Raw genomic sequence first — 27,108 nt, forward strand, 5'->3', positions numbered from 1 at the left:
AGATATTCCGGAGGCACTGAAAGTCGCCCTCTCAGGTGCTTCGCAGATGTCTTTAACGAGCGGCTCGGTACACAGCGTATTTTTTCGATCGGCCTCGCAGGATTTGATAAAAGAACACCGCAAAAGATCGCCCGCGTATGGTAGTGTCGATGCACAGACGTCTAAAACAAACAAAAACGACGTGCATAGGCACAAACATATATATATGACCATATGTATAGGAGTCTATCTTTTTTTGCGGGGAGCGTGCTGTTGTATTGTAGAGGAGACATGAAGCCGCCAGGAGAGCGCTTCAAGGCTGCATCTTTTTAGATATTTCGCGTGTGCTCAAAAGTCGTATCCCCCGGGGCCGTCGTCTTTTTCTGCTGCATGCTCTCGGCCGTGTTCCACGGAGGCCTCTGAGCACCTCGCGAGTGCGGCGCAGGCCTTCCTCTGTTCGTCTTCCTCGTCGCTGTGGAGGAACCGCGGCGAAGAAAGCCCTGAAAAGCCGCCCTGCCGCGCATCATCCTGCGCCTCGTCATCCGAGAGCTGAAAGCACTCGAGCCCGCGGCTCGCAGGATTTCTCGAAATCGCAGTTTCCTTTTCGCCCTCCCCCCTCGTGGCCTGCGTCAGCGGCCCCGCTGCCTCCCCGTCGCCCTGTTCCTCGCAGAGACGCGCGCCGCGCGCCGCGAGGAACGTGCTGAAAAGCGAAGAGAACGGCGAGAAGGGCGTCAGCGACTTGGTCGAGGGAGAAGCCCGTGGGCGCGCGGAGACTGCAGAGGGCGCAGCAGTCGGCGAACTGACGCCAGCGACTGGCGTCAACGCCCTCAAACCTTCCGGGTCTGAGCCGTCGTCGCGCAAAGCTCCAGATACAAAACGCGTCTCCGCGTGAGGAAAGGAGCCCTCCACGTTTGAGCGACTCGGCGAAAAGTCGCCGTCGCGGGGCGTCGGAGAGGCGCGGACCTCGGCAAGCAGCTGCGGTTTATGTACACCCCAGCCACCACCGGGCGTGCTCGCTTCAGAAGCGAATCCCGCGAGCGGCAAACAGCACTTGCCGAGTCGAGGCGCGGGCGCTTCTTCCCCGTCACGTTGCTCTCCCGTCTCGAGTCGATATTCATCAGGGCTCTCCGCGTCTTTTTGCATCGCCGGCGGAGTGGGTTCCTCCGCACTTGCGCTGGCCTCCGGTGCGCCGCGTAAAGGATCTGTCGAGTCGCGCGTGGCGTGGCTCTCGAAGCTTCTCTGCGGCGTCTTTTCGCCTTCTTCCTGAACGACTGTCCTCTCTCTCAACGAGATGACGCCGCCCTGCGCGGCAGAGGCTCTCGCACTGCGCACCTCATTCTCGGTGGCGACGTTTTTCAGTCCGTGTGCACTTCTCACACCCGCCGCGTTGAGAGTCCTGCGAGAGGAAAGTTCCTTGGCCTCGGGCCCGTTCCCCCGCCTCGGCCTCCCGCATGCGGCGTGCATCTTTTTTATTTCTATCGCCTTCGGATGTATCTCTCGCCGGCGCGACCGCCGGTTGACGTCTCCCGCGCTCGGCGCGTGTAAGGCATTGTGCGGCGACGGCGCCTTCACCTTCTCCTTCGCGCCTGCGCGCGCAGTGGCTGCAGCGGCCCCCCCCTCCCTGCTTTTGAGGGCGTCCTTGTCGTGGAGCAAAGACCTGGCGCTACGCAGCTCTATTGCTGCCGCGGAGCTAGCAGCCTTCCCGCGTCGAGTCTCCGCCTCAGCACGCTGCAGAGGAAACACGACCGCCAGCCGCCCGCGAGAGAGTTTCTGCAGCCCCCCGGCAGCCGCGTGCGCGGCGCCTGCGGCGGAGGAAGCGAGCGAAGTTCCCGCCTTGCTCTCCGCATGCGCGCCCGACGGACCAGTCGCCCCCACGTGGGCTGTGCGTTTGGGCAGCCCCGCGAAGGTGTCTCCTTTCGGGCCCCACGTCTCCGGATGGGGCTCCACTGCCGCGACCGCGGCCGAGAGGCCCAAGGGGGGACGAGCGAGTCGCGGCGCGCCCGCTGGATGCGCGACGCTTAGGCGCCGGCGCGAGGCCCCCAGGACGCCCGCCGCCGTGCCGGCGTGCTTGTGTTCCTCCTCTCTTCGTCGCCTGATCGACAGCGAAGAAAATGGAAGAGAGATCGCCCGCGAGAGAAGCGAGGCGGGCGCGAGGGCCTCGCAGGCCGCTTTGCATGCCTTGGACGGCGCGAGCGAGGCGCTCGCAGCGCCCGCAGACGGCGAGGTCGGCGCAGACGCGAACGCGGAAGAAGAGACAGCAGACGAAGAGATTGCAAACGAAGAGACAGCAGACGAAGCGCAGGACGAATACGACAGAACCGAGGAGGCGGAGGGCGACGAAGGGAGGGAGGCGGACGACGAGGCCGCTCGCGCAGACGGCAAGGCGGACGACGAGGCCGAGGAGAAGGAGGACGCACGCGGCGAAGACGCGCACGCTGAAGCGAGCGAGTGCCTTCGTGGAGGCAGCGCGAACGCGCCGAGGCCGCTGAGACGCCCGCGGCGCCGCGCAGACGGAAGAGAGGAGAGCGACGCCGCGGAGCCAAGCGGAGGCCGAGCCGACAGACTCCACCGCCGCTGCGCGAGAGTCGGCTCCGCGGCGGCTGTCGGGGAGGCAGAGGAGGACGCAGAGGACTGCATGCGTGCCTCTGCGACGCTTCTTCGCCGCTCGAGGAGCGACAAGACGTAGCTGCGCGGCAGCGACACCGTGCTGAGCTGTCGCGAGAGGGGCGCGGAGGAGGAGGATGAGGCCGAGGACGCGGGAGACGAGACAGCAGGCAGCGTTGACTTGGTGCTTCGCGAGCTCAGAGCCGCGAGGCTCAGCTTGGCGTCCGCCTCGGCAAGCAGGCCCGCGAGAGCGCTGGGCTGCGCGAATTCCGCGCGCAACCGAAGAGAGTCCCCTTCGTCGCCGACCGAGCTCGTCACCTCCCTCGAGAGAGGAAACGCGGGGGACAAAAGCGCCGTCGAGATTGCGCTAACCTCCCTGGCGCCTCCCACCTCCGCGAATCGACGCGCATCGCCTCCCTCCTTTACAAGCCCCTGCGGCGCTTGGGGCATGACGGACTCTTCGCAGGGCACTCGCCTGTCTTCGCGTGGACTCGCGTCTCCCGGCGCGTCTTGCGCCTCAGCGGCGGCGGCAGCCTTCACAGAGTCGCGTTTTTCTTTCCCCTCCTCACGGGCGCGCGTCTGCGCGAGTTCGCCCGCCTCCTCGGCTGTCTCTCGCGCCCGCCGCCGGTCATCCTCCTCCTCTTCGCCCATTTCGCTCGCTTCTCCGAGGGACGACTCCCGCAGCAGCGGCGAGCCCCGGCTGCTTTCTGTCACGCGGTTTGAGGCCGGAGACCGCGAGCTCCCCAGGCCTCCGTTCTCCATTCCCGCCGCCGCCTCCCTCGCGGCTCGGTGCCGCTCCGCCTCCTCCTCGGCCTTCGCGTGCTCGCCTTCGCTTTCGGCGCCTCTGAAGGCCCCGCCACAGCCCGCCTCGCATGGGGAAAGCGCTGCCGGCGCAGACGCAGCCGCCGTCGGCGCCGCGGCCGCCGACGGCGGGGAGGCGCAGGGCGCCTGCGGCGTGAACCGCCGCGGGAAACCCGCTGCGAGGGTCGCTTGGCGGCGCACGAGCGAGACGAGCAAGTTCTCCGCGACGGAGGACGCTAAGTGAGCGTCTTCTTCGAAGGCGCCGACATCCGTCCACTCGGCCTCGAGCTGCAGCGACGACAGCCGGCGCATGTCGCCTCGGGAGTCCTCAGCCCAGCCGCGACTGGCGGCCGAAGCTTCCGCGCCACGCAGAGGCGACGGGGGAGGCGCGAGAGCCGAGGAAGACGCCGCCGCCGCAGGGCTTGGCGGCAGAGGAGACACGTCTCCTCTGGCGGAAGCCCGCAGCCAGGGCTCCGCGACCGCAATTGCGCCCGTCTCTTCGCCGTGGCGCGCCTGCGCCTCAGCCGACGGACGGGGCGGCGAGCCGCGGGGCGTCGCGGCGCTCGAGGCGGCTCTCCATGAAGGCGAAGAAAGGAGACTCTGCTCGGCCTCCAGCGACGGCGCAAGCGAAGCGCGGCATGGCGTATCCAAGTGGGGCGACAGCGAGGCGAAGAAGCCGCCCCCGGGGACTGCCATGACACGCGAGGTCGTCGACGAGCCTGCGGATGGCGGGCGCCGGGCGAGGAGCTCGGCGTTCAGGAACGCGGCGGCGGGCTGCAGGCGCCGCTCTTCGCTCTCGCAGAGGCCATCTCGCCCCTCCACGCTCGCCTCGGCCCATAGCGGCGCGACGAACCCCTCAGGCCTTTCTGCTTCCAAGGCACTTCCCTCTGCCTCAGCCTCCGCGCTCGCTTCCGGCTCCGCGGCGCCACGCAGCGCAGTCGCTTCGCGCTCGCGCGATGATGCCGGCAAGGTCTCAGGCACCTCAGGCAATGCGGCAGACGACGCGGAAGACCAGGGGCAGACTTCGTCGCCTCGGCCGTTGGCTGAGGCGAGGCGACTCGAAGGAGGCGAATCACTGGCAGGCTTGCGTTCCTCTTCGGAATCCACCTCTCCGGCTCCTTTGCGAGAGACGTCGTCTTCCTTTCCTTCGCGTTCTGTCTCTTCTGCGCGAGCGTGCGCCGCGTCGCGGTCGCCAGTCTGCGCGCCTCCTCTCTGCCGCCGCGGCCGCTCTTCGGCACTCGCCGCGAGAGGCGGAAAGGCCTCTTCGGGCGCCTCCGCTCCGAACGCCGTCGGTCTCGCCGCTTCGCTCCGCATCTCCGCAGTCGCCTTCGCGCGGTTCTCCTCCTCTGCGGCTTCGCGCGCCGCAGCCCGCCGGCGCCCCAACACGACGGCGACCCAACTCCGGTCGCGCCGCGCTGCAAATGAAGGCGAGGCGACCGCCGGCGAGCCAAGCGGACGAGGAGCTCCTGCAGCAGCCGAGGCAGAAGAAGAGGACGGAGAAGAAAACCAAGACGAAGAAGAAGCGGTCGCAGGGCCCGCGACCCCCGCCGAGGCTGCCTGCTCAGCGTGCGAGCGCGGAGAAGGCGGAAACGACGCCGGTGTAGCGGAGAATGGCAGCCGCTCCTGCAGACGCGCAGAGTCGAAACTGAATGTCGAAAGAAGGCAAGGATCGAAAGGAGACCGAAGGGTCAGTTGACCCTCGCCCTGAACCTCACACAACAATCTGCACTGGGCGAGAGGCAGGATCCCCTCCCGGAGCGATGTGGCGCGCGCGTTCATCGCCGGCCCTCCCGATGGAGCCAAAATTTGCAACTTCTCGGGCTCGGAATTACACTGTCGAGCGAGGAGCACTAGAAAACGAAAGACATGCAAACTGAGACGCTGACGACCGGCTGGCTCGCCCCCTCTCCTTCGTGCGCCTCCGCAGCAGTTTGAGGCGGAGGATTCTTCGCAGGGTCCTCAAGCACCGCGATATCGAAATCCAGCACTTTTAGCTGTCTCAAGCAGTTTGACGACGAGGCCTTACCGAGCGGGGAGTCGCCGCGCGGGCGAGGCCTTCGGGCGCGCAAGGCTCCAAGACGCCCGCGCTGCTCGCGACGGAGGGAATGGAAGGCGAGGGAGGCGACGGAGACGCGCCGTGCAAACCTGCGAGACTCCTGAGGCACGGGTAGGCGGGGAAAACCTCCGCGAGTTCGCGCGCGTGGGCTCGTAGGTAAAGGCTGCAGTCCGACGCAGAGAGAAGAAAACAGGCCTCTCGTCCACCCCTCCGCTTCTGCTCGCGGCTCTGTGCGTGCGTCGGGCTACGTGTCTGTGCGATGCGTCTCCCTGCCGCAAACCCTGAACCCTAAGCCTTCGCACAGCCCTAGTCCGTGAACCATCGCGAGGCCGTTCCGACTCGAGTTTCCTCTCCGCCTAAACTTACTGCGCCTCTCGAACGGCGCCGAGGTACGCCTGCAGCTCGTACAGCCGGCAGAGCGCCTCGCTAATCGGCTTCTTCCATGAGTCTCCGTCGGCGCTCTGGCCTTCTGCGAGGTCTTCGGCGTCGAGGTCCGCGGGCCCGTGAAGCCCGCGAAGAGCCCCTGAGGCCTTCTGAAGCCCCAGCGAGAGCGCCGGCATCCGAAGCCAGGCGCCAGACAGCAGCGCAGAGGCCGCACGCTGTGCGGCCTCGGCTCGCGCGTCCAGCCGACGAAACGCTTCCTCAGCTGAGAAGAAACGGAAGACGGAGAGATCTTTTAACGGGAAGTCTGTGAAGATTCTGCCAAGGAAGGAGAGAGCGACAGCCACCGCGCGAGTGCGACGCATTTCAATAGCATGCCAACCGCCGCGCTGAGTCGTAACAAGGTAGTTGGACTGGAACACGCCGCTAGAAAATCTATCAGTTCAAATTTACTGGCAAAGGGGGCAAGACTGCGAGACAAAGAGAGGAACTCAAGTGGCACAGCACGCCACGCGAGCACAGACGCCGCGGCGGAAGGGACAGCTCGCTTCTCGCGAGATGCAACGAGAAGGAGACAGAGAAAGAGGACGGCGAGGAGGGCCTCGCGAAAACCGGTAAGCCCTTAAAGACAGAGAGGAGAGACTCAACACGACAGCGCGCAAGGCAGGCGCAGAAGAAGCGAGAGAAGACGCGTGCACACGACACAGAAACGTCCCTCCGTTCACCCCCCCTCCCCCTCCCCCGCCGAGGCAGCGTGTTTCCTACCTGTCTCGCAGTAGACCGCCAAGTGCTGGATAGCCCCGTTCTCTCTGCGTTCCTGTGGCGAGAAAAGTCTCTCTGGCGCGAGGCCTTTGTCGCCTTCCGGCGTCGCATCCTTTGGCGCTGCGTCGCTCTGCTGGACGCCTCGCTCTCGGCTGGCGTCCTCCGCGTCCTCGTCGCGCCGCCTCGTCTCTCCTCCCCGCGGTTCCCCCCCTTCTGCGCCCGCAGAGGAAGCGGGGAGCGACTGCGAGGCGCGGAGATCGCAGCCGTGAGAGGCATGCGGAGGCGGCGGCGGAGGCTGCCAGGGGGAGGCGCTCGATGAAGAGCGCGGAAGAGGAGTCCCGAAGGGCCTGGAGTAAGCCTCCGCGTGCCGAAGCCGCTCGCGGAACAGGAAACAGACGTCCCCCGCGAACCGCGTCAGGTGTTCATACACCCGGTCGACGGTGTCTCTAATGGAAGATGGAGAACTCGGCATCCCGCCCACTGCAGGAGAAGAAGGAAAAGGCAGCGCCGACACGAACTGGGTACATTAGAAATTCCTAGTCAGAGTTCTGACCTTTCCGAAGAATGAAACTCTTTAGGGTTCACACAACGAGGTGAAACAATTCCAGTTGGTAGCGTTCTATTAACAATGATAAAAGTAATTAAGTCTAAGTCTACACGTAAACCTATACATAACTATATACATTCTATTGCGAGTAAACTTTTTAAAGACCCTGCCGGAGTTCACAAGGGACGAGGCGCGCAAGGATTTCAAAGAGAACGAAAAGCCTGCCGCTGAGAGAGAGGTCAAAAAGCAAGCACGGGTCAAGCACCAGGAAACCCCCACGAAGCCTTGACCGCGCGGGGACAACATGACGAGAGAGCGTAGCCCTGAACCCCCAAAGAGGACGGCCCCGCGAGAACGAAAGACGCAAACGCGGCATCCTCCGACGCCTCGCGACTCCTCCTCATCTTGCGAGGTGCTCCTACTCCAAGCGGAAATGTGAAGTCTGCTCCGCTGCTGTCTGTCTTTCGCTTTCTCTTCTTACCGGGACGGCACTGATCGACTGCCAGATGAACATGTGCGAGCTGTCGGTGCAAGTCCTCGACTGCCTTGCCGCGCGCGGCTCCCTGTTTTTCCTCTCCTTTCAGCTCGCCGCTTTCTCCTCCAGGTCGTTTCTGAGCGACTTCGTCCTCGTGCAGCATCTCCATCAGCGCCAAATGCGCAACGGTGAGGCCTGCGAGCGCCGCGCGTGCCTGAGGGGAGAGAGCACCGGATTCTTGCTTCTCATTCAGCTCATGCAGCGTGCGCCAGAGTCGCTCTTTCTCCTCTCTCTCGCCTTCCTCGTCTTCCGCGCCGCGACGGCCGCCAGTCGAAGAGACAGCGAGCGAAGGAACAGAAGGCGACTCTGCGCAGAGAGGCGAAGGCGACTCTGCGTGGAGGAGAGGAGGCGCGGCGTCGGGGAGCGTCTGGAGCTGCCGCAGCAGGCGCAGGTGGCGAATGAAGCGCGTCAACGCGGGGCTTTCGCGACATTCGGTGAAGGCGCAGTCGAGGAGGCGAAGGAAGTCTGAGAGAGTGCGTTCGCGCTCGCGCAGCGACAGCGCCACGTAGAGAATGCGGAGGCGGGCGTGTGGGCGAGGGAGCCGCACGATCGGAAGAAGCTGAAAGAAAAAAGACGAACGAGTGATGTGGAGCGCCGCAGGCCTGTCTCCACCCAAAAGACGCGATTCGGTTTGCTCTCTTGTCCTCCGCATCCTATCGCCCCTGGCTTCCTCATATCCGCTGTCTAATTCTGCGCATCCAAGGCGAATCGCGGCAGCACGCGCACGCCTCCCTCAAAGGCGTCAGCGCGCCTTTCGCTGTCTTCTTTTCCGTCCCGCCTGCTTCGTTCTCCAAAGCGTCCCGCGCGACAGCGCCGCCTGCTCCGCAGGAAACGCGTCGGCTGCGAACAGCCTCCGCTGTCTCTCTGTCTCTGCCTCGCGGTCGGATGGGAGGCAGTTCGCTGTCCCGACCCAGAAAAAAAAGCTGGGATCCTGGCGATCCTCTGCGCCGCTGCGCGGGCGCCTTCCTACCTTTTGCTCGACGGCCCGCATCTTCTCTTTTTCTCCTTCTATAAGCCGAAGTCTGCAACAGGTGGCGTCTGCGGGCAGGGCGTTCTGAAGCTTCTGAATGGAGTGGAGGAGCCCGAGGGGGTCGTCAACGTCGCGGGGAGCGTCGCTCTCTGCAAGCAGCGCCTCGAGGCAGTGCGAGAAGGAGCGCGAAGGCCCGCTAGGGTCCTCAAAAGGCGCCGCCTGCGCCGTCTCGCGCGCGGGCGACTTAGCGGCCGCGCTCGCCTCCGCCCTCCCCTCAGACGCGGGGCGGTGGTGAGAAGAGAGGAAGAGCGTGGAGGCGACAAGCGGAGACACTGGAGACGTGGAAGTGCCCGACGCGGGCGACAAAAGAAGCGGCGAGAGGTGTGAGGAGACGGGCGGCAGGGCGAGCAAGTCGTCGGCGAAAAGCGAAGAAGTGCCTCTCCTACCCAAGCTCTCCCCCGCGGTTAGGGCTGCTTCATCTGCGCCCTCAGCAGCCTCATCTGTCGCCTCCTTCTCCACCCCGGCGCACCGGCGCGCGCTGTCACTCGCTGCCTTCTCTGCCTCCGCCTCGCGGGAGAGGGAGACGTCGAGCGGAAGTCTCAGCGTGGTTAGGAGCGAGGTGAGGCTGTGCAGCGAGCAAGGCAGCTTCTGAAGCGCTGCTGTGACGCGCAGCGCCTCCGCTGCAGAGAGAATCTTCAGTCTGTCGTCGTCCGCGGACGCCGGCGCCGCGGAGGAGAGGCGCGCAGTCGGCAGGTACGCACAGGTCTCAAGTCTCTCCCCGGCAAAAGCTTCCTCCTCCCCCTCGCCTCCCTCCTCTTCGTCGTAGAGCCGCGCGGGGTGCCGAAGCGACGGCGCTGCGCCAGCAGCAGGCACTCGAGCCGGCGGGGCAAAAGGAGAAGACAGAGGCGACAGCGGGGGCGTGGGCGGCGCGACGCCGCTGCCCTCGTCTGCCGGCGCAGGCGACCGGTAAGGCGCCTCCTCTTCGTCGCCCGCCAGAGCCGAAACTGCAGGCGGAGGCAAGACGACGCAACTACTCGAGTACCCCTTACCGCCCCCTTGCGCCTCTTCTCCTCTCTGCGCACGTGGGGACGACGCAACAGACGCTGGCGGCCTGCACCGACAGCGGAGAGCCGCAGTGGACGCACCCGCAGCCGCTGAGACTGCCTGTGCGCCGACGGGACGCGGCGATGACGCATCGCGCGATGAATCGAGGAGAGATGAAGCATGGGGAAGTGAAGCGCAGGGAGATGACGGGAGCGGGGGGGGGTAGGGCGCTGCGGCCGGCGCGCCCTTCGGGGGCCTCGCCTCGCACCAGGCGTGCGGCGGAAGCGAAGCGGCGCGGCGAGCAGCAGAGGAGACCAGCGCAGGCGGCCAAATCTTCGGCTTCCTCCTCGCCGCCTCACGCGCCGCGCGCTCCACGGCGCGGTCGAGGAGCGCGGTCTCCGCGCCGACGGGCTCAGGCAGGGGCTGGGGCCGCGCGTCCCCAGCTCGCGCGGCGGCGCTGTGCCACCTGAGAAGGAGAAGGACGCCGAGCAGCGCGCCGAAGGCCGCGCCAAGAGCTGCGGGGTCGATGACGCGCAGCGGCGGAGGGAGCGGGGCGAGGAGTCTCTCCACGGGCGGCGGGCTGTCGAGGAGGAGCGCAACCTCCACGCGCGTGGAGGTGGCGAGAAGATGCAGCGAGACCAGCAGCGCATGCAGACGCTGTAGGGAGGCGCAGAAGAACAAGACGAAGCGCCGATCCGGGAAGAGAAAGCAGTAGCAGGTCACCAGTGCGACGAGCACCTCCGCCGCCGAAGCCGTTCCAGACGCCCGCGAGGCGCGGCACACACGCGCGACCGCCCCTCGCCCCTCGTTCTTCGCCGCCGCAACGGCAGCAGTGACATGCGGCGAGGAAGAAGGCGGTCGACTCGCGGCTTCGCCCTGGAAGAACTCTGTGCAGCGGAAGCGCGGCGTCGAGTCCTTCTCGCAGCCCCGCGCCGCGCAGTCATCGCCCCCTTCTTCGCCGCGCCCCAGGCTCTCTCCGTGGAGGCGCGCATCGCGCAAAACGAATGGAGGCGGACGACCTGCCGCTACAGATGGGGACAGCCCCCTGCGGCTCGAGTGTAGAGGCGAGGCAGACGCGCCGGCGGCGGGGCCCCGCCGACCGGAGGAGAGAGCAAAAACCGAAGAGGAAAAAGAGGAAGACGATGCAGGCGCCCCGGGAAGGGCGTGGTGCGCCAGGGAGATGCAGATACGCACGTCGGGTTTCGTCGGCAGCGACGAAGACCGGGGGCCTGCGGCATCACGACGGCAGCGTCTCGAATGGCGAGTGCAAGTCCCTGTCGCAAACTCCTCTTGATATGCCTCGTCTCCGCCTCTCTTCGAGGTCAACGCAGAGTCTCCTGCGCCGCGGCGAGCCGACCCCTGCGCGGCGCGGCCTCCTCCGCCCGCCCGCGGCAAGGAGTCGCCTGAAAGCTCCGCGTGCCTGATTCGGTCTTGTGCGTCGCACGCCCGCTGACGCCTCCTCTTCTCTGCAGAGGTCGGTCGGAGGCGCAGGCGCGCGCCGAAAGGCGCAGCGAGAGGACGGAAGAGGAGTCTGGCGCCGGCGGTCAGGCCGCGGAGGCCGCGTAGAAGGAGAGCAGCGCACCCGAGAGGGACACGGACGAGCGCCAAGTAGAGCGAGAGCGCGGTGAGGAAGGCAAGCGCGGCGTCGCGAGTGAACTCGACGGCGGCCGCGAGGAGCAGCGGCGCGGGGAGTAGAGGGGCGACGAGGGAGGCGAGCGGAGGCGCGGACGGCAAGGCAGACCGCAGCAGCGCGGCGACAGAGGCGAAGAGGGAAGGCAGGATGTCGGCGAAGAGCGCCGAGACGAGCGCAGCGAGCAAGAGGTAGACCTGCCTAACCCAGAGAACGAACAGAAGGCATGCGGATTGCAGAGGAGAGGAGGAAAAGGCGGCGAGCTCCCCCGCAGGAGCCGAGGCGGCGAGCCCGCCTAAGAAGGCCGGACGAGGCGGAGCCGCGGAGAATGGCCAAAAAGCGGAAAACGACGCGAAGCTCGCGGGAGCGAGGGAGGACTGCGTGATCGAGCCTGGAGACGGCGGCGAGATAGGGGAAAACCCAAATGCCGACGGAGCGGCGGACCGCAGCGAACGCGCCGCAGGTAACCACGATGCAGAGGGCAGCAGCGACAGCAGCCAGGAAAGGAACGTAGGCTGCGGAGGAGGCGACGGCGAAGACAAAGCAACAACCGACAAGGCCGCCGCTGACGTCGGTGGCGCTGTGGAGCCAGGCGCGCCTGCACCAGACAGAAGAGAGAGAAAGGGCGACGAAAGCGAAAGAGGGTCCACCGCGTGGGCGAGCGGAGCCACGACGCCTCTCTGGAAAGGCGCCCAAAGCGAGTCGTGGAAAAAAGCAAAAACTGGCGACCGCGCGACGAAGGACTGCAGGACGCGACGTGCACGCGCGAGGTGGAAGTACACCGCAACTCCGGCATCAGCGGCGGAAAGTGGCGCGGGCGCCGCCGCACCCCCCGAAGGCGAATTCGATAGAAAAGTTGACGAGAGGAGCGCCGCCAGCGGGGAAGGCAGCGCAGCCGCCTGCTCAAGGTACGCCTTGAGGACGTGTAGCGCGGCGCCGAGAGCGAGAAGAAGACGCGGGCGATCGGCGAGAGCGAAGGGGAGAAATGGATGCTCCCCAAAGCAAGGCAAGTTGTGCGCGGTGCTGCAGAGAAAGAAGGTCAGCAGCAACGCCGCGGAGAGCAGGAAACAGACGCGGAAGCGCAGCGGGGACGCGACCGAGGTGGAAGACGCGCGCGCATGTTCTGGCGCCGACGCCGGCGCGCCGTTTTCGTGAGGGCGCTCTGACGGTCGCGCAGAGGGCAGAGGAAACCGAGACGAGGCGGCCGGAGGCCAGTTGCGGCGAGCGGCCTTCACCGGGAAAAGAGAGAAGTAACAACTGAAAGCAGCAAACGCGACACGGAAACCGAGATCAGCGTGCGCACAAATCATCAGGATCGCACATCCAGGATTAAAAAAACAGTAAATGTAACTTTACCACTTCTTCCTCAACTATTCTCGCTGTCTTACTGTACGCCTCTCTACCTCACGCGAGGCGCGTCGCCCTCCTTTCGCTCTTCACACTTCCATATGAACCGCCTATCGCCTCGTGGCGGCGCTGTAGGTCATTCACTACCGAGCCAGAGAATGGCAAGAAAGAGTCCTCAGTCTACATAAAAAACTACCCTATTATGCAGTGCCCGTATTCCTTTGCGGCCTCCACGCCCGAAAGAAGCCTCGAAACCCGCCTTCGCGAGCTCGGACACAAGTGTGAACTTCCAAATATGCGATACCGCTCGGCTCAATGCACTTTACACAACGGCATGAAAAATACAAGATAGCTTGCATGCGTTCAGCAAAGACATGAAGATCTAGACGAAAAATTCAACGGCAGAGCGAAGCTCTCACCTCTGAAGCAGACGCGCGAGCAGCCAGACAAGGTGGAGGCGCGTGATCAGGACGCAGGCGACGGCGACGATCGCGGGTCCCGGCGGGCGCCACAGCCACAGCGCCGCCCAGGAGAAAAACACGAGAAGAAAATGGAAACCCCCCGGCGGGGCCGCTCCCACCGGCTCAACCCAACGCAGGTAAGACAAACAAGACGACAAAGAAAAAGAAGGCGAAGAAGAAGAGGAAGGAGAGAGAGAGATTTGGAGAGGCAGGTGGGGTTTGTTGTCTGAAGACGCGTGTCTGGAGCGCGTGGACTGCGAAGTTTCTCGAGTCTTTTTCAATCGTTTTTTCTCCCTCGAGGGAGCTTCTTCGTGAGTCGCGACTTTGCTGCAGGCGTCTGCTCCTGCATGCCTCCAAAGCGGACAGAGGCATTCCGACCTCCCCTCCGCCGCGTCGCGCTGCCCTGCGCCGCCGCGCAGGCGCTTTTCTCCCTCTCCCTCCCGACCTGTGCCGTCTGACCGGAGAGCGGCCTGCGTGCCGCGCGAGACAGGGAAGATCTCCTCGTCGTGCTCTCCGCGGTCTGCCAAGTTCCGCTCGCGTTTCTCGTGGTGAGAAGGCGCGCGAGGCTCTGCCAGGGCGCTGGCGCAGGTGCACACGCGCCGCGCTCTGCCGCCCCGTGGAGGCGGGCACGCAGGCGACAGGAGCTCGGCGCGGAGAGAGGGAAGAGGGTTCAGAGCTTCCTTGAGCCTGCGGGTCTGGCGCGCGACCCTCGCCGCGCGTCCACCGCAGGTACACCCCGCTTCCTCGTGCCCTGGGACCTCCGCCGCCGCCTCCGGTTCGCAGTCTGTCGCGTGCGCGTCTTCATCGCGAACGGCCTCGCCTCGGCGCCTCCCCCCCTCTGCGTCGCCTCCTCCACCCCGTAGCCCGCGCGTGCGATCTTGGGCGAGCGCCGCGCTCGCGGTGAGGTCGCAGCTGCGCAGCGCCTCGCTCTGAGCCGCGAGCTCCTTCTGCCTTCGCGGGCGCGACGAGGGCGTGGAGCAGAGCGAAGGTGAGCCAGCAGCCGGCGCCCGCGCAGCTGACGCAGGGGAAGGCAGCGGAGAAAACTGAGAAAGAGACAGGGGCTCCCCAGGAGAGGAAGCCGAGCAGCAGGGGAAGGGCGTCATGGCAAGGAGGGGACGAGGCAGCAAAGCGCGAGGAGGAAGAAGAATGAGAACCCGAAAAAGTGCAGAAAGACGCCGAGAGAGCAGGCAAACACGACGCCGAGGCGAAGCGCGCCGGAGAGGGAGTCGGGCGCGGAAGGGATCGGGAAGAAGCCGCGAGGCGGGCAAGACACGCAGAGGGCGCGCCTCGCCCCGGCCGAGGAGGAAGGGCGACGGCAAGAAGACGACGGCGAGTAACTTTGAACACTACACGAAGAGACTTCTCTAGGCACCTGTGAGCGAGGAACAGGCGCCACGTTGCACCCGGCGTGCTGCAGAAAACAGAGGCCCTTCTCCCGAGCGGCGCGGAGGGAGCGCCGGTCGCTGGTCTCGTTGGAAAAGCCTGCGGCTCAGAAGAACCGGAGAGAGGAGGCGCTTGCGAACGAAAAACGCGTGCGACGGGGAGACACGAACGACAAGAAGACAGCGGGAAAAGAACGGGCGTGACGAGCGGAGAAGCTTGGAAAGGAGCCGCCTGGAGGGTGGCGCTTGGCCATGTAGAGACACGGTAGATGGTCGAAGGCGGTGGGAGGGGACGTGAGCACATCTCCTCGTCGTGATCGGCCTGAACATGCAGAAGTCAAAGCTTTTTCAGGCACACAAGCGACTGCGATTCTCTCTGACGGGAGTTCCGCTTGTTTGCTCAACATCGCGCAAGAGTTCAGACCTTCTGTTCTTCTGCGCACGCGCCCCTGTCTCGACACTCTAGCAGTTGCGCAGGTCCCTCGTGTCCGCGCTCTCCTGCCCTCTCGCCCTCGGCGTCGTTCCCCGGCGCGCTGACAAAGCCGGAAACGACGATTTCTTCAAACATAGAGCGCCCAGGAAACCGGTTTTCTGTTTCCTCCTCCCTCCATTCTCCGGCGGGGGATCTTCCCTCACGTTTCGCCCGCTGTCTTCTCTTCACGAGCTAGCTGACGGAGGGCACCCGCCAGCTGCATGTCCCTCGGGGGGCGTCCTCTGCACACCGGCGCCGCACGCGGCTCTAGACAAATGCGGCGTGAGAGGGACGGGGCGGACAGAAGAAGTCTTCGTTTCGGGCGAACACTTGAAAGAAAATACAATTTTTCCCGTAGGATCGCGTTCGTCAAGACACAGCATCAACGCTAGACTCGCAGTGGATTTGCGAGGCGCCACAGGCGGTTGCCGTGGTGGGATCCCGGAGGCGGAAGAGGTGACCTCTAGCTCTTCCCTGCGTTCGCCGGCGTCTTCCGCAGTTTACAGAAAACGAAGTTCGCGAGCATTGTCGCTCCAGGCACTTTGATGGCCGCCCCGCGGTCTGTGCAGCGGCAAGATAACGTAGAGAGGAACCAAGAGACACACGGCAACAGCAAGGTGAAGACTTTTCGTGAGACGCTGAGTCAGAGAACGCAGCGAGCATGTGCGGAGCGTGAGAGAAGTGTCGAGGACAGCGCGAAGCCAAGGGACAGAAGGTATCTAGCAGAAACGCGAGAGAAAAGCAAGGGAGCGATGCCTCTGGCGAAGGCAAAAAAAGTGAGAAAGAAAGTCCGCTTCCCTCGTCTGCCGCACGCGCAGTGAGTGCGAGGTTGGTGGGAGGTTTTTGGACGAAGAGGGGAGGCTCTGCTCATCGGTTTCCCGTTTTACTTTTCTCGAATCCGTCGTCGAGAAACAGAGCAGAGCGAATGGGCTGAGAGTGGCAGGCTTGCGCCGAGGTGCGCGGCAGCGAGCGGCGACTGCCGCTGCCCAGGAGTCGGATTAAAGAAAGAAAACATTTTTCACGTGGAGTGGATTCGCGGCTGTGTGACACATTCCTGCTATTTGCACAGAGCCAGCAATGGCGATTTGAGTGATGAACAGCGAAAAGCGTGCTCAACGCTCAGCGTGGAATGCGGAACAGCTAGACCGAAGTGAGTTCGTCTCACGAAAAGATCGACAGGAGAGCGGGAGAAGAGAAACGGAATACGCGCGGCCCAGAAGAAATCCCATCGAAGCACATCCGCACGCACACACGTCCTCGTTTTTTCTGCTTCCTTTCGCTGCGTCTCGACCTGCGATCTGCGGCTAGTGCCATCGGTGTCACTGTCACGCCTGCGTTTTGTGCTGGTCTGCGGCAGAGCGTCTGGAGCGGGCCGTCGCCTAGAAAAATATGTGCTTTACGAACCTCCGCCTCTGCGGGAAGAAAGTGAACCCGAGAAGCGCATGCCCCACAGCGGCGGCCGCTCGACAGAGACAAGCCGGAACTGCCTCTCGGCGACCTCCACAGGAGACAGAGGGACTGAAAAGGCGAGACTGAGCGTCGTCCCGAGCTCAGAACACGCGGCGGAAGGCGACCGCTCATGGATTCTCCGCAGTCTAATGAGCGGGAAGCGAAAGCGTGGCAGCGCCGGTAGCGGCAAGGCGACAAGCGACCTTTTCTCTCCTAGTCTCGACGAACAATAGAAGCCGCAAGCTTGCGTCGCCCGGCGTATCGGACTTTTTCGTTTGCAGAGTCTGCGTAGCTGACTTGGTCTCCATACACAGCAACTTTCAAGCAGGGGTTGCGTGCAAAAGCTTGAACTGTTCGTCGCGCTCCCCTCGCTCGCCCCGAGGCGAAGACGCCTCGTTGTTATAAAGTGTTAAAAATAGGCGACGACCCGCGAGGAAACCGCTACACCACTGGCAGCGCGTCTGCTCGACGTAAAGGCGCCGTGGTTCCAGTTTAGCAGGCGCAGCTGTTAGAATTATCTCCTTTTCTCATCGCGCCAACAGATGCGCACAGAAGGAAGCTTGCAGAAAGCGAGCACTAGGAGACAAGCTCCACGAAAGGGGGAGACCCGAGTCGGCGGCGGGGAAGGAGAAGAGACAAGGGAGGGGGGCGAAGAGCCTCTGCACGCAGGCCGTCGCTTCGAGACGAAAAGGTGCGGCAGCCGGATGCGTCGCCATTGTCTCCACTCGCTCAGAACCCCGTCCTCCTTGTGGTCTCCGCCTCCTCTCTCGCCGGCGCGCCGCCTGCCCTGTCCGTGCGCTGGGGCGCAACTCGCCACGCGCTCTCTCGCGTAATGCACTCGACGTGAGAGACAGAGACAGAGAGAACAGAGAGGTCTCGCTTCCACGCCCGTCCCCCCCCGTTTCGCTCGTCTGGGCCTGCATGGCGGAGGCCTCGCCCTTGCCGCGTCCGCCTGACGCGCCAGGCGCGCTGGCCTCGTCGGATTCTCCATCCGAGGCCGAAGCAGCTGGTCAGCTCAGCCAGGGCTCCGCGCTCGCGGCGCCTGTCTCTGCAGCGCCCGCAGGCTGCGCGGCGGCGAGCAAGGAGAAAGACAAATCAGGCCTCGAGAGCTCCGACCCGAAGACGCGCATTGCCTTCCGCCGCGCGCGAGCCGAGGAGAGACTCGCGAAAGCCGCCACACAGAGTGAGACGCGAGGAGAGCAAAAACGCAGTGCAAAAAATGTACTTCCCAGCACCAAAAAGGCACTTGCAGAACGGGAGACAATCACTCCACATAGCTGTATACGCTTCTCGTCGTGGAGGCATACATATATCCACACATAAATGCATAGATAGATAGATAGATAGATAGATAGATAGATAGATAGATAGATAGATAGATAGATAGATAGATAGATAGATAGATAGATAGATAGATAGATAGATAGATAGATACATAGATAGATAGATAAATAAATAGATAGATAGATAAATGGATAGCTAACCAGATACATATAGTTAAATAGATTTCGATAGACAGGTCGATCGATAGATCGACGAAAACTGATGGATAGATAGACAGATAGATAGATGGATAGATATATAGATAGATAGTTAGATAGATAGACAGATAGATAGATAGACACAGACGGATAGATTTGGATGGACAGATAGATAGATCGATAGATAGATAAGAATATAAATATTGATAGGTGGATCGTAGATAGATAGATGAAGATAGACAGAGATGGATCGATGAATTCAGATAGCCATGTAAATAGATATATGTGATACTGATATAGAAATAGGTAGCGCTCATGCGCGTCTGGCGAGTTCGTTTTACCTCTTCCCCGTAGAAGAGGATCCCAGCGCAGACGATGGGCCTTCCGCCGCGCCGACCGCGGGGGAGGCGCAGGGGCTGGCTACGGGTCCGCTGTCGGTCGCGGAGAGTTTCGTGGAGGCGGAAGTTCGCGCTCTAGAGAGCCGCAAGCAGGCGGCGTGGAAGAAAATAAAGTCCTTGGCTGACCGCCTCGCCGATGAGCGCGAGCGCGCGACACTCCGCAGAGAGGAACTCGCCGCAGGTCAGGAAAGCGTAGATGACACTGGGGCAGAGCGGGGCTGAAGGGGGGACACAGAAGAGAAAAAGCGGGCGAAGCGAACGGAAGAGCCGATCACTGCGGGAGGCGCAGTAGGGGGGCGAAAGCAGATGCGGACACCGCCATAGAGGTGCTGCTACAATCCGAGAACGAGAAGTCCCAATAGTGTCTCACCTATTATCTCCGGCAAACTCCGACGCCTCTAGCTCTCTTAAGCAGTCCGGAGGGGTAGTGGGGGGTCTAGCATTACAGAGAACTCGGTTGTCTGTCTCTCGAAAGAAGCGGCCAGGCGCCTTTTGCGACAGTTAGGTCAGAGGACAGAGGCGCGCCTCGAAAGCGAGCAGGTGATAGGCAGTCTACAACTCTAAACGCTGTGCAGTCCGCTTTCAAAGAAGATGCTGAAAGCCGCGAAGACGCCTCAACCTCCGCGCCGCAACCAGCCTCGAGATGCTCCACTGCAGCAGCGAAACTCCGCGCGGTCCCTGGGAACCCTTGGGAGCCGAAGCGAGCGCAAGCGCCTGCGCCACCCTGCGTGCCTCTCTGGTTCGCGGCCTCCATTCTCCGCACAGGGGTCTCTGCCTCTTTGTCCGCAGAGCGGAAAGAGGATCTGCGGGCGGCGGCGGCTGAAGTCGGCGCGCGCCGCGAGGCCGTCAAGGCGTCTCTCGCGTTCGCGACCTCCTCCTCCGGCTCGCTCTCTGCCTCGCCGCCCTCGTCTGTCAGCTGCCTAGGAGCCCTGCGAAACAGACTGCTGAAAATCCAGTGTCCAGCCGAACTCGCGGAGGCCTTCGAGGATGCCCAGGTGCGCGCCCCGCAGCAAGGGAGGGAGATCCGAACGGCTGGCGCGAGGAGGCCGCCAGCGCGGGTCGCAGGCCTCGAGGCGCCAGATGCCCTCCAGAGCGCTCCGAAGCCCCTCAGCGCGCAGCGCGAGAAAACAGTTGACACCGGGGAACCTCGCGTCGCCTCTCTGCGGCTCTCTCTAGAGCTCCTGGAGGGCTGTGGAAGGAGCGGCACAACAGGAGAGCGCCTTGACATGCAGAGGCACAAAGGCCGACCGATCTGACTTTAGGTGCTTTCGACCGTGAACGGCTCTCTTACGCACGGTCATGCAGACGCCATTTATGGGCATGCGCGCGTGCACACGTCAGATTGTATTTGGGTTACGGGAGACGCAACGACTTCAGGAAGAAACCGAAACCGCGGTTGAGAATACACATGAGTATGCAAATATATATATATATATATACCTATATAAATATATGCGGTGCGTTCAGATATGGGAGACAGACACTTGCTTATTGACAGCCTGCAGAAGGGCTTGAGGGCGCACACATCTGCAAAGGTTTGTAGCTGGAAACGTCTCTCGATGCCAGTAGAGCGTTGCTACGAAACGCACGGTAATGATACGCGAATTTCTGTTCTGTGTTTCCCCGACTCAGAACAAGTGTGAAGCCATTCAAAAAGTGAAGAACGAGCAGGAGAAACGCCTCGATGAAGAGGAGACTTTTCGAGAGGCGGTCTTCGTGAGCAGTATGTCGAGTGTCTCTCTCATCCGACGCCAATGCATATATAAATATATATATGTTCATTTATTGTTTTATATGTATATAACATATATATATATAGCTAGATGGATATAAGTAGATGGAAAGCGAGTAAAACCCTGGAAGACGCATGGATAGAGAGAGGCGGAGAGAAAGATAGGGAGGATGTAGACGTGAGCGGAGGTCAATAGGAACCACCGGAAGAGAAAAAGGAGCCGCGGAGAGCATCAAAGATGATTGAGTCTGGCTTGAATGAAGATACAGACACGCCGGAGCAGAGAATTGGTTTTCGCTTGCTAACTACAGCAGTGAAGTTCTTTGGCGGCCCAGGACAATGATATATTTGCATCGGTCAAAGCCCACGCATGAATCATGACGATCTGTTTCTATGTGTCTGCCCGTTTCATGAACAATCTCAACGATATTCCCGCGCAGGATAAACGCGTGCGTGCCGATTCCTATATGCGCATGCGTACAAATTTCTTGTTTGAGGCTCGTGCGGCATCGTTTCCGCACGCCGTGATTTGACTTTCTCGTTCTTTCTCATCACCTGGGTGCTCATCTTGCGTTGCTTCTGGTTCGCCTCACAAGCTCTGCTCGCTTCTTCTCACATCGAGTCTGCGTGTAACCTGAGGCCAGTTTTACGATTTACGGTTTAGGGTTCTCTGTCTTCAGCGCTGGCGGAGCAGAAGGAGGAAGTCGTTCAACTCCTCGACCTGATGCGAGAGCAGTATCGCGAACTGCGAGACAACTACCGTGGTGCGACAGATGATGACCAGCGCATGCGCATAAATGTGCATTTGTGTGGTCTTTTTGTACTTTGTTTTGCACTTTTGTCCGTATCTAGACACACGCGTGTGTTACACTGCCAAACGCGCAAACTGACGGAAACCGCAATAGGCTCGCAGCCACGAGCAACCACTGGAGTTATCAAAGTGCGCTGTGTGCATCGCATCCGAGTGACAGCCGATGCAGAAAAATTCCCAGAAAAATAAATGTATATACCTATATAGCAGGCAGTATATACTTAGGTCTCTGCAGTCAGATATCTGCCGGAGCGAGTCCGAGAGAGGTTAGAGATGACTACACGCTGCACGCGAGCTTCTGTCCGCATGAATATACATATATATATATCAACATATGTATGTAATCGTACATGCATATGTGCTTTTACGCTGTGTCCTTCGTGAGCGGAGGAGTAAATCTGGATGCGACAGTGACGGGGCAAGGGGCAGCTCTCTCGTCTCGTTGTGCGTTGCGCAGAGGCGTTGGACCGCATCGAGGCGAAGATGGCAGCTGAGCGTGGAGCCCTGTTGGTAGGTGTTGCTCTATTTTCGAGTTTCGTTTATGTCTCTGTCTGTGTGCGTCATCTCCGCTTTCGACTCGATTCTCTCCCAATCGTGCTTGCGTCGCGCAAAAGAAACAAGAGTTTGATCTTTGCCTGCGCAGGCTACACGGCCATCGGGATCGCCCACGTGTCAGCATCCCGGCTGGAGGGGAGGCTGCCGCCTTCCTGTTGCAATGGCGTTTTCCACGCAGTTGCGTCTACGCACTTTCATGCGCGTATACCTGCGCCCAGATACCTATATATGCGTATAATCACACATCTATATTTACAGAATACATATATATATATATATAATCTCATTTTGTCATATCGTGCAAGGATATCGCGGAGGCGAGCGCGTGGGCTGCTGCGGAGCCGCGTGGAGTCGTGAACTCCAACTCTAGGCTTTTTTCCGTGTCGTTGTTTCTTTCCCGCCAGCAAAGGAACAAGGAGGAGCTCGACGCAATCTTCGAGAGGCGGCAGAACATGGTCGGGAGCTATTTCGCGTGCCTTGTCCAGGATGGAGCGGCGCCGCCGGCGTAGACAGGCTGGTTCGCGGCAAATCGCATTTGCGGCTCAAAAACCGTTCGACCCCTCCTATTGAGAGAAAAGTGTAGCCTCAAAGTTTTGCGATTCATGGGATGCGAAGAGTTGCACCACTTTGCACTCACGACGATAAGTACTCCTCAAAGATAGGTTCAAGGCGCCGCGAAGGTCAAGTCTCTGGATAGGAAACCCGGGTTTCTTGTTGAGCAAAGCACACGATTGGCGCAACGCGCTCGTCCAAAGTCAGGCGCTGCTAGCACGGCAAAAAACATTGCTGGGAGGTTGAAAGTTCGTTCCGCACAGGCGGGCGGCGCTCAAATACGGTAATGGTGAAGGGAGATCAGTAATGACTGCAGCACCCTAGAAACTCATCTGTCCCCAGGGAACTTTGCAGCCAAGGAAAGCAGTGCCTATAGGAAGTAGATATGCGAGGGGCAACTAAACAGGTCGGAGGCACTCGGCTCGATGACGATAAATGAAGGATCATATACCGCGAGCCAGAAGAAGGCCTGTTTCTGACAGACAGAGCTCTCTTGGTTCGAGCTTATTGTAGTCAGGAACTCGCTCGAAGACTAATAAGAGCGCCGCGCCCCTCTTTGCCAGTTGCGGGCGGGGACCAAGCTCGCTTTTTCATCGCACGCCTCGGTACCTCCTCGCCGAATGTGTTCAACGCGTTGTCTGTCTGCCTCTCTTTTTCGGCGCGATGAACTCGCTGCGCCTTCTGCATCTTCCGGCGGTCGCTCCCGAGTCAGCATCGCTGGATTCGGCTGGCCAGAAATATTTTCTGCCGTGACCGCCTGCGCAGGAGGAGCATGAAATCATCGAGGCCCGCCAGAAGAGGCTCGAGGCCTTCGCCGCCGCGCTGGAGCAGCAGAGCGAGCGCGACGAACTCGACTCGCAGGCGCGGAAACTCAAACAGGAAACCACGATTCAAGTAAGTGCAGCACGTGCACAAACGCGAGAAAACACGAAGGAAACGTCTCGGCAGAGCAAAGAAGAAAAAACACTAAAATGTGAAGGTGGCGACGAAGGGGTGTATACACTACAATTTATATGTATATGTAAATATATATATATATACAGAAATATAGATATGCCTCTGTGAGATAGGCGGCTAGATACGTCGGCTTGTCTACACACATGGAAACGTGTTCTTTAGCCGCCGTTGATCTACGCGTAGAGGGTACGCTAGTACGCACGGGTAAAGTCTGCCGAGCTGCTTTTTTCGATGTCGGTCCTTCTGCGTCGGGGGGCTTCTAGGCGCAGGAGAAGCACCTCGATAAGATGATCGCGGCGTACCAGCTCAACAAGGAGAAACTCGAGTACAACTTGCAGGTCTTGACTGAACGAAATAAGGAAAACCTCGCGCTCGTTTTGGCCTACAAAAACCGCCTCAACAGACGCCGCGAGGCGCTGAGCGGGATTGTCGAGCGCTTCAACGCCATGAACCAAAAATACACGTAAATATAACCAGCTAGCAGAATGCGACACACACGCGACCCTACTGCGAAACTCGAGACACGAACGAACGCAGTCGGCTTCGAGTTTTGGGGATTATCGAACCACAATCTTCTTCGCGTTCTACCAGCGGCGAGCATAGCTATATAGATGTAGATGCATATATCTGTTTGCGCGAGCAAGTGCCCAACCTGCACTGCGGCATTTCAGCTCTGAACCATTTCAGCTAGATTGCTTCGAGCTTCCACGGGCATCCCGTTTCAAGCTCGATGCCGCTGGCGTTGCCAATGACGGGTTTCCCACATGTTTTTAAGTAAACCTGGGTGTACGTAGAAATGTATGTAGGTGTACATATGTGCATGCATGTATATTTGTATGTACATATGTATACTTATACATGCATACACACATGCGAACTTGTTGTTTAATTCTAGTTTCTGCCCATACACACCTATGTATATGCATAATTTATGTGTATTGTATTTTAGCAAATGGGTGCGTTATGAGAAAACACCGTCGACTGGCTGAGTTTGCTGGACTGCGCCGCGAGCTGCCTCGGCGTTCTGCTTTCCTCGGCAGGGCGCTGAACATTCAGTGCACCGAGGAGTTCAAGCGCCTGCGGAGTCACTCGAGGCAGATTTGGGAGAAGAGTCTGCACTTCAGAAAGGCAGACGCGCGCATCTACCGTGAGGTGTGGAAGGCTAACGAGCAAGAAGTATGTCGAGTTTGTCGCTCTCTGGCGAGCGCAGGAAAAATCGAAAAGGCAAGGCCAGGGAGAGGCTTAAAGGAGGTCCAGCCGTGGGGCTGAACGTGGAACGACTGCTGCGGGGTTCTGGAGTATGAGACGATGGATGCGAGATTCGTGATCCACGCCAAAAGAAACGTTCGTCGAAAAACATCAAACCTACTAAGGAACCGTCGCGGCCGTAGGCGCACATGTAGCCGGTCGCTTCCCAATCGAAAGAAAGGCCTTGCCGCGCCGGCTGCGAAAGAGGAGCAGCCTCAAATGCTACGTTGCATGTGGCGAGACAAGCATCGTTCGTTTTTGAGTTTAGTCTCCTCTCCTTGTTTTTTTTTGCCCCGCGCCGCTGCTTGCTTTATCGCTGCCCATCCACGCGTTCCTCTTTCGCCGACGCACTGGCGGCGGCCGGCTCGGTCTCTTCACCACCCGCGAGCCTTCGGCGGCCTCTTGCCTTCTGTAAAAGAACGAGTTTCCTAAACCGCTGCGCTCCTTGTTGCGACGCTCACGCGCGAGAGGCAACCTTGCTTCTTGATTATTTTGCGCATTGCTTGAACGGGTCGTAGGCACGCGAGCTCATTGCAGCGTTGATGGAGGCGAATCGCTGCATACACGCGCAGCAGCTCTGCCTGCCTTGTCCCCCTGTCGAGGCCGCGGAGCCAAACGGCTTCCCCGAAGATACCGACGGCGGCGACGTCTCCTCAGAGGCCGCCACCACGACCTTCCGCTCCGCCTCCTCCTCTGGCAAAGACAACAGGTAAAGAACGAAAACGCGTGACACACAGACAAACAGAGACACAACCACACAAAAAAAGAGAGGAACGCACAGACAGACGCGTCGATGGTTCTACGCAGATATGGGCGTGTGAAGGGTGACGTTCAGAGGCATCCGCAGCCATTATCTGCCATGGAGGCATACACCTTCATATAATTGTGCGTGAATGCATGCTCCTGCGAGATCCCCACAAAAAGGCGGGCGAGCCTAGAGCTAGCCAAATGCAAGGCCTGTCGACGGTGATTGTGGGGTGTCTAGCGCAGTCTCGCGCTCCCGACCCCAGAAGCAAAGAGGGAGAGAGAGAGAACAGGAATGACAACGCAAACGAAATAAGAGATGGAGATGCAGCTACACGACTGAAGGAGACAGGGATTCAGGCCGATTCGATTCAACGCCTGCATGCATATATATATATATATATATATATATGCGTGGATGCGAGTACCTTGTTACAAGGATAGCGCGTCGATCACGGCACGAGAGCGTGTAGGGACATTTCTTCTGTCCTCGTGTGTAGAGCTCCCAGCAGCCCCTGCTGATCAAGGAGAAAGGCTATCGAAGTGTATCTTATTACTCCTCAGCGTTCAATTTCTCTCCCTCAGATAGCCGGTGTGCTTCGCAGTTGGTAGCTCACGCGCTTAAAGTTTTCCATTTTTTCAGCTCGTTCGCTCGCGGCCAGCCCTCGTCCTCGGCGTCAGGCGGAAAGAGCTGCAGCCGCTCGAAAGATGGAAGCGAGGGGGTCTCCGGCGGCGCAGAGGGCAGACTCAGCAAGTCGGTGTTTTCCTCAACGAAGGTCAAAAAAGTTCTAGATCTCATCTCAGACGCCTGTCACTTCCTCGCGGGTCCGAAGGTAAGTGCAGACACCTATATTCGCTTGTGTATAAACGTATCTCGGCGACATGCACTTACACCGTGACGTAGAAGCATAAGCCTGCGCACTCGGCGCGAGAGGAGGCAGACAGGCGGCTCCTCCAGACCTCGAGTTTTGGGCAACGACGGCGTAACCGAAGGCATGACGCTGAGACACGATGCTCGAAGACGATGCAGAGGACGTGGCTCTCTAGTCTATAAAACAAATGTGTATGGCTGGCGATGTGCTGCTGTGCATGCCATGTAGTCTCGCTGCATGCGCCTGGTCAACTGTGGAGAGGCGTGTTTTTCTTTAGGGGACATGGCTTCGGCGTGTTGTCGCGGTTTTTCAGGCTCAAGCGTGTGAAGAATTATCTGCCGAGGAGCAGCAGCTCCTCGACGCCAATGCGATTCTACAGAACGTCGGAGTTGACTGTCAAGACGAGCTCGATCTGCTTGTCTCCATTTTCTACCAAGGTGCGCGGCAGAGAGGTGTTTGGCGTCCAGAACCCGCGCGAAGTTGTGAGGTGTGGAAGCGGGAAAAACCGGACTGTTCTTCTTTTCTTAGGGCAAGACGACGACGACGAAACGCTCTACGTCGACGCGGACGACGTGCTGCGGCTGCTTGAGGACTTTATGGAGGAAAAGCGGAACCTCGCAGTCGCAGAGGTCCTTCCAGACAAAAAACGAAAAAAACGACGGCAGGCGCAGGCAAGGACTCCGCCTTCAGCAAGGCGCACGCCACACGCCACGCACAAAGGCAACGCATACACAGGCTAGCCTATATATATATATATGTATGTGTGTGTAGGCATAAGCATAGAAAGGGTTATAGATATGTCTGCATAGATGTGTAGAGCTACAAGTGCCAATGGACGAGTGAGCTTGGCACTTTCTTGGAAAGGCTACGATTGTAGAATGCGCATGAGAAGAAAAAAGGCATAGGATCCGCTGGTAAAACGCCGCCTCCGCTCGAGCGAAGGGAAGCAGCTACACAGAGCAAGCGCCAAACCTAGAGCTGCAAACGCCTCGCAGTGCCCTTCGGCCTTTGGCGCTCTACGTCTCCCGGCCGGTGCGAGCCCATGGCAGGAGAAAAAGTCTCTTTATTCAGTTTAAGTTATCCAGTTCTGAGCCGCAGATACTGCAGCCATATAGAACTGGGGGGTCTGTATCTCATAACCGCAGTCACCTTCGGTATCATAGGAACACCGAAAGAGCTTTCGCGCTATCTCGAGCGCTTGTCGAATCGCTCAAGAAATTGATTCTGCGTATAATGTAAGGGAGGGCGTTTCGTTAGGTCTCCTCGCGTGAGAAAAGTCAGGGCAAGGAGAAACCTCGAGCACGCGGAGGGTTGCATCTCTACGGACACCGAAAATCG

The 27,108-nt window shown here is 60.4% G+C and overlaps 2 protein-coding genes across 2 annotated transcripts; one reads left to right on the forward strand and one right to left on the reverse strand.

Annotated features, from left to right (window-relative positions):
* Positions 1-327: 327 nt before the first annotated feature.
* BESB_085570 (uncharacterized protein) lies at positions 328-14,220 on the reverse strand (the record flags this gene model as incomplete). The annotated part of the gene is made up of 7 exons (XM_029366907.1): positions 328-5,217; positions 5,411-5,603; positions 5,807-6,086; positions 6,587-7,063; positions 7,612-8,224; positions 8,636-12,566; positions 13,076-14,220. 7 exons carry the CDS (start codon positions 14,218-14,220, stop codon positions 328-330), a joined length of 11,529 nt encoding a protein of 3,842 aa, XP_029217367.1.
* A 3,121-nt stretch (positions 14,221-17,341) lies between these two features.
* BESB_085580 (putative NBP2b protein) lies at positions 17,342-26,510 on the forward strand (the record flags this gene model as incomplete). The annotated part of the gene is made up of 14 exons (XM_029366908.1): positions 17,342-17,603; positions 18,256-18,480; positions 19,089-19,294; positions 19,932-20,022; positions 20,712-20,795; positions 21,300-21,352; positions 21,802-21,852; positions 22,715-22,843; positions 23,170-23,369; positions 23,947-24,082; positions 24,673-24,863; positions 25,542-25,731; positions 26,084-26,207; positions 26,299-26,510. The coding sequence occupies 14 exons, from the start codon at positions 17,342-17,344 to the stop codon at positions 26,508-26,510; spliced, it is 2,154 nt and encodes a 717-aa protein (XP_029217368.1).
* Between the last annotated feature and the right edge of the window lie 598 nt (positions 26,511-27,108).

This window comes from Besnoitia besnoiti, chromosome VIII, assembly GCF_002563875.1.
Source record: "Besnoitia besnoiti strain Bb-Ger1 chromosome VIII, whole genome shotgun sequence".
Taxonomy (NCBI): Eukaryota; Apicomplexa; class Conoidasida; order Eucoccidiorida; family Sarcocystidae; genus Besnoitia; species Besnoitia besnoiti.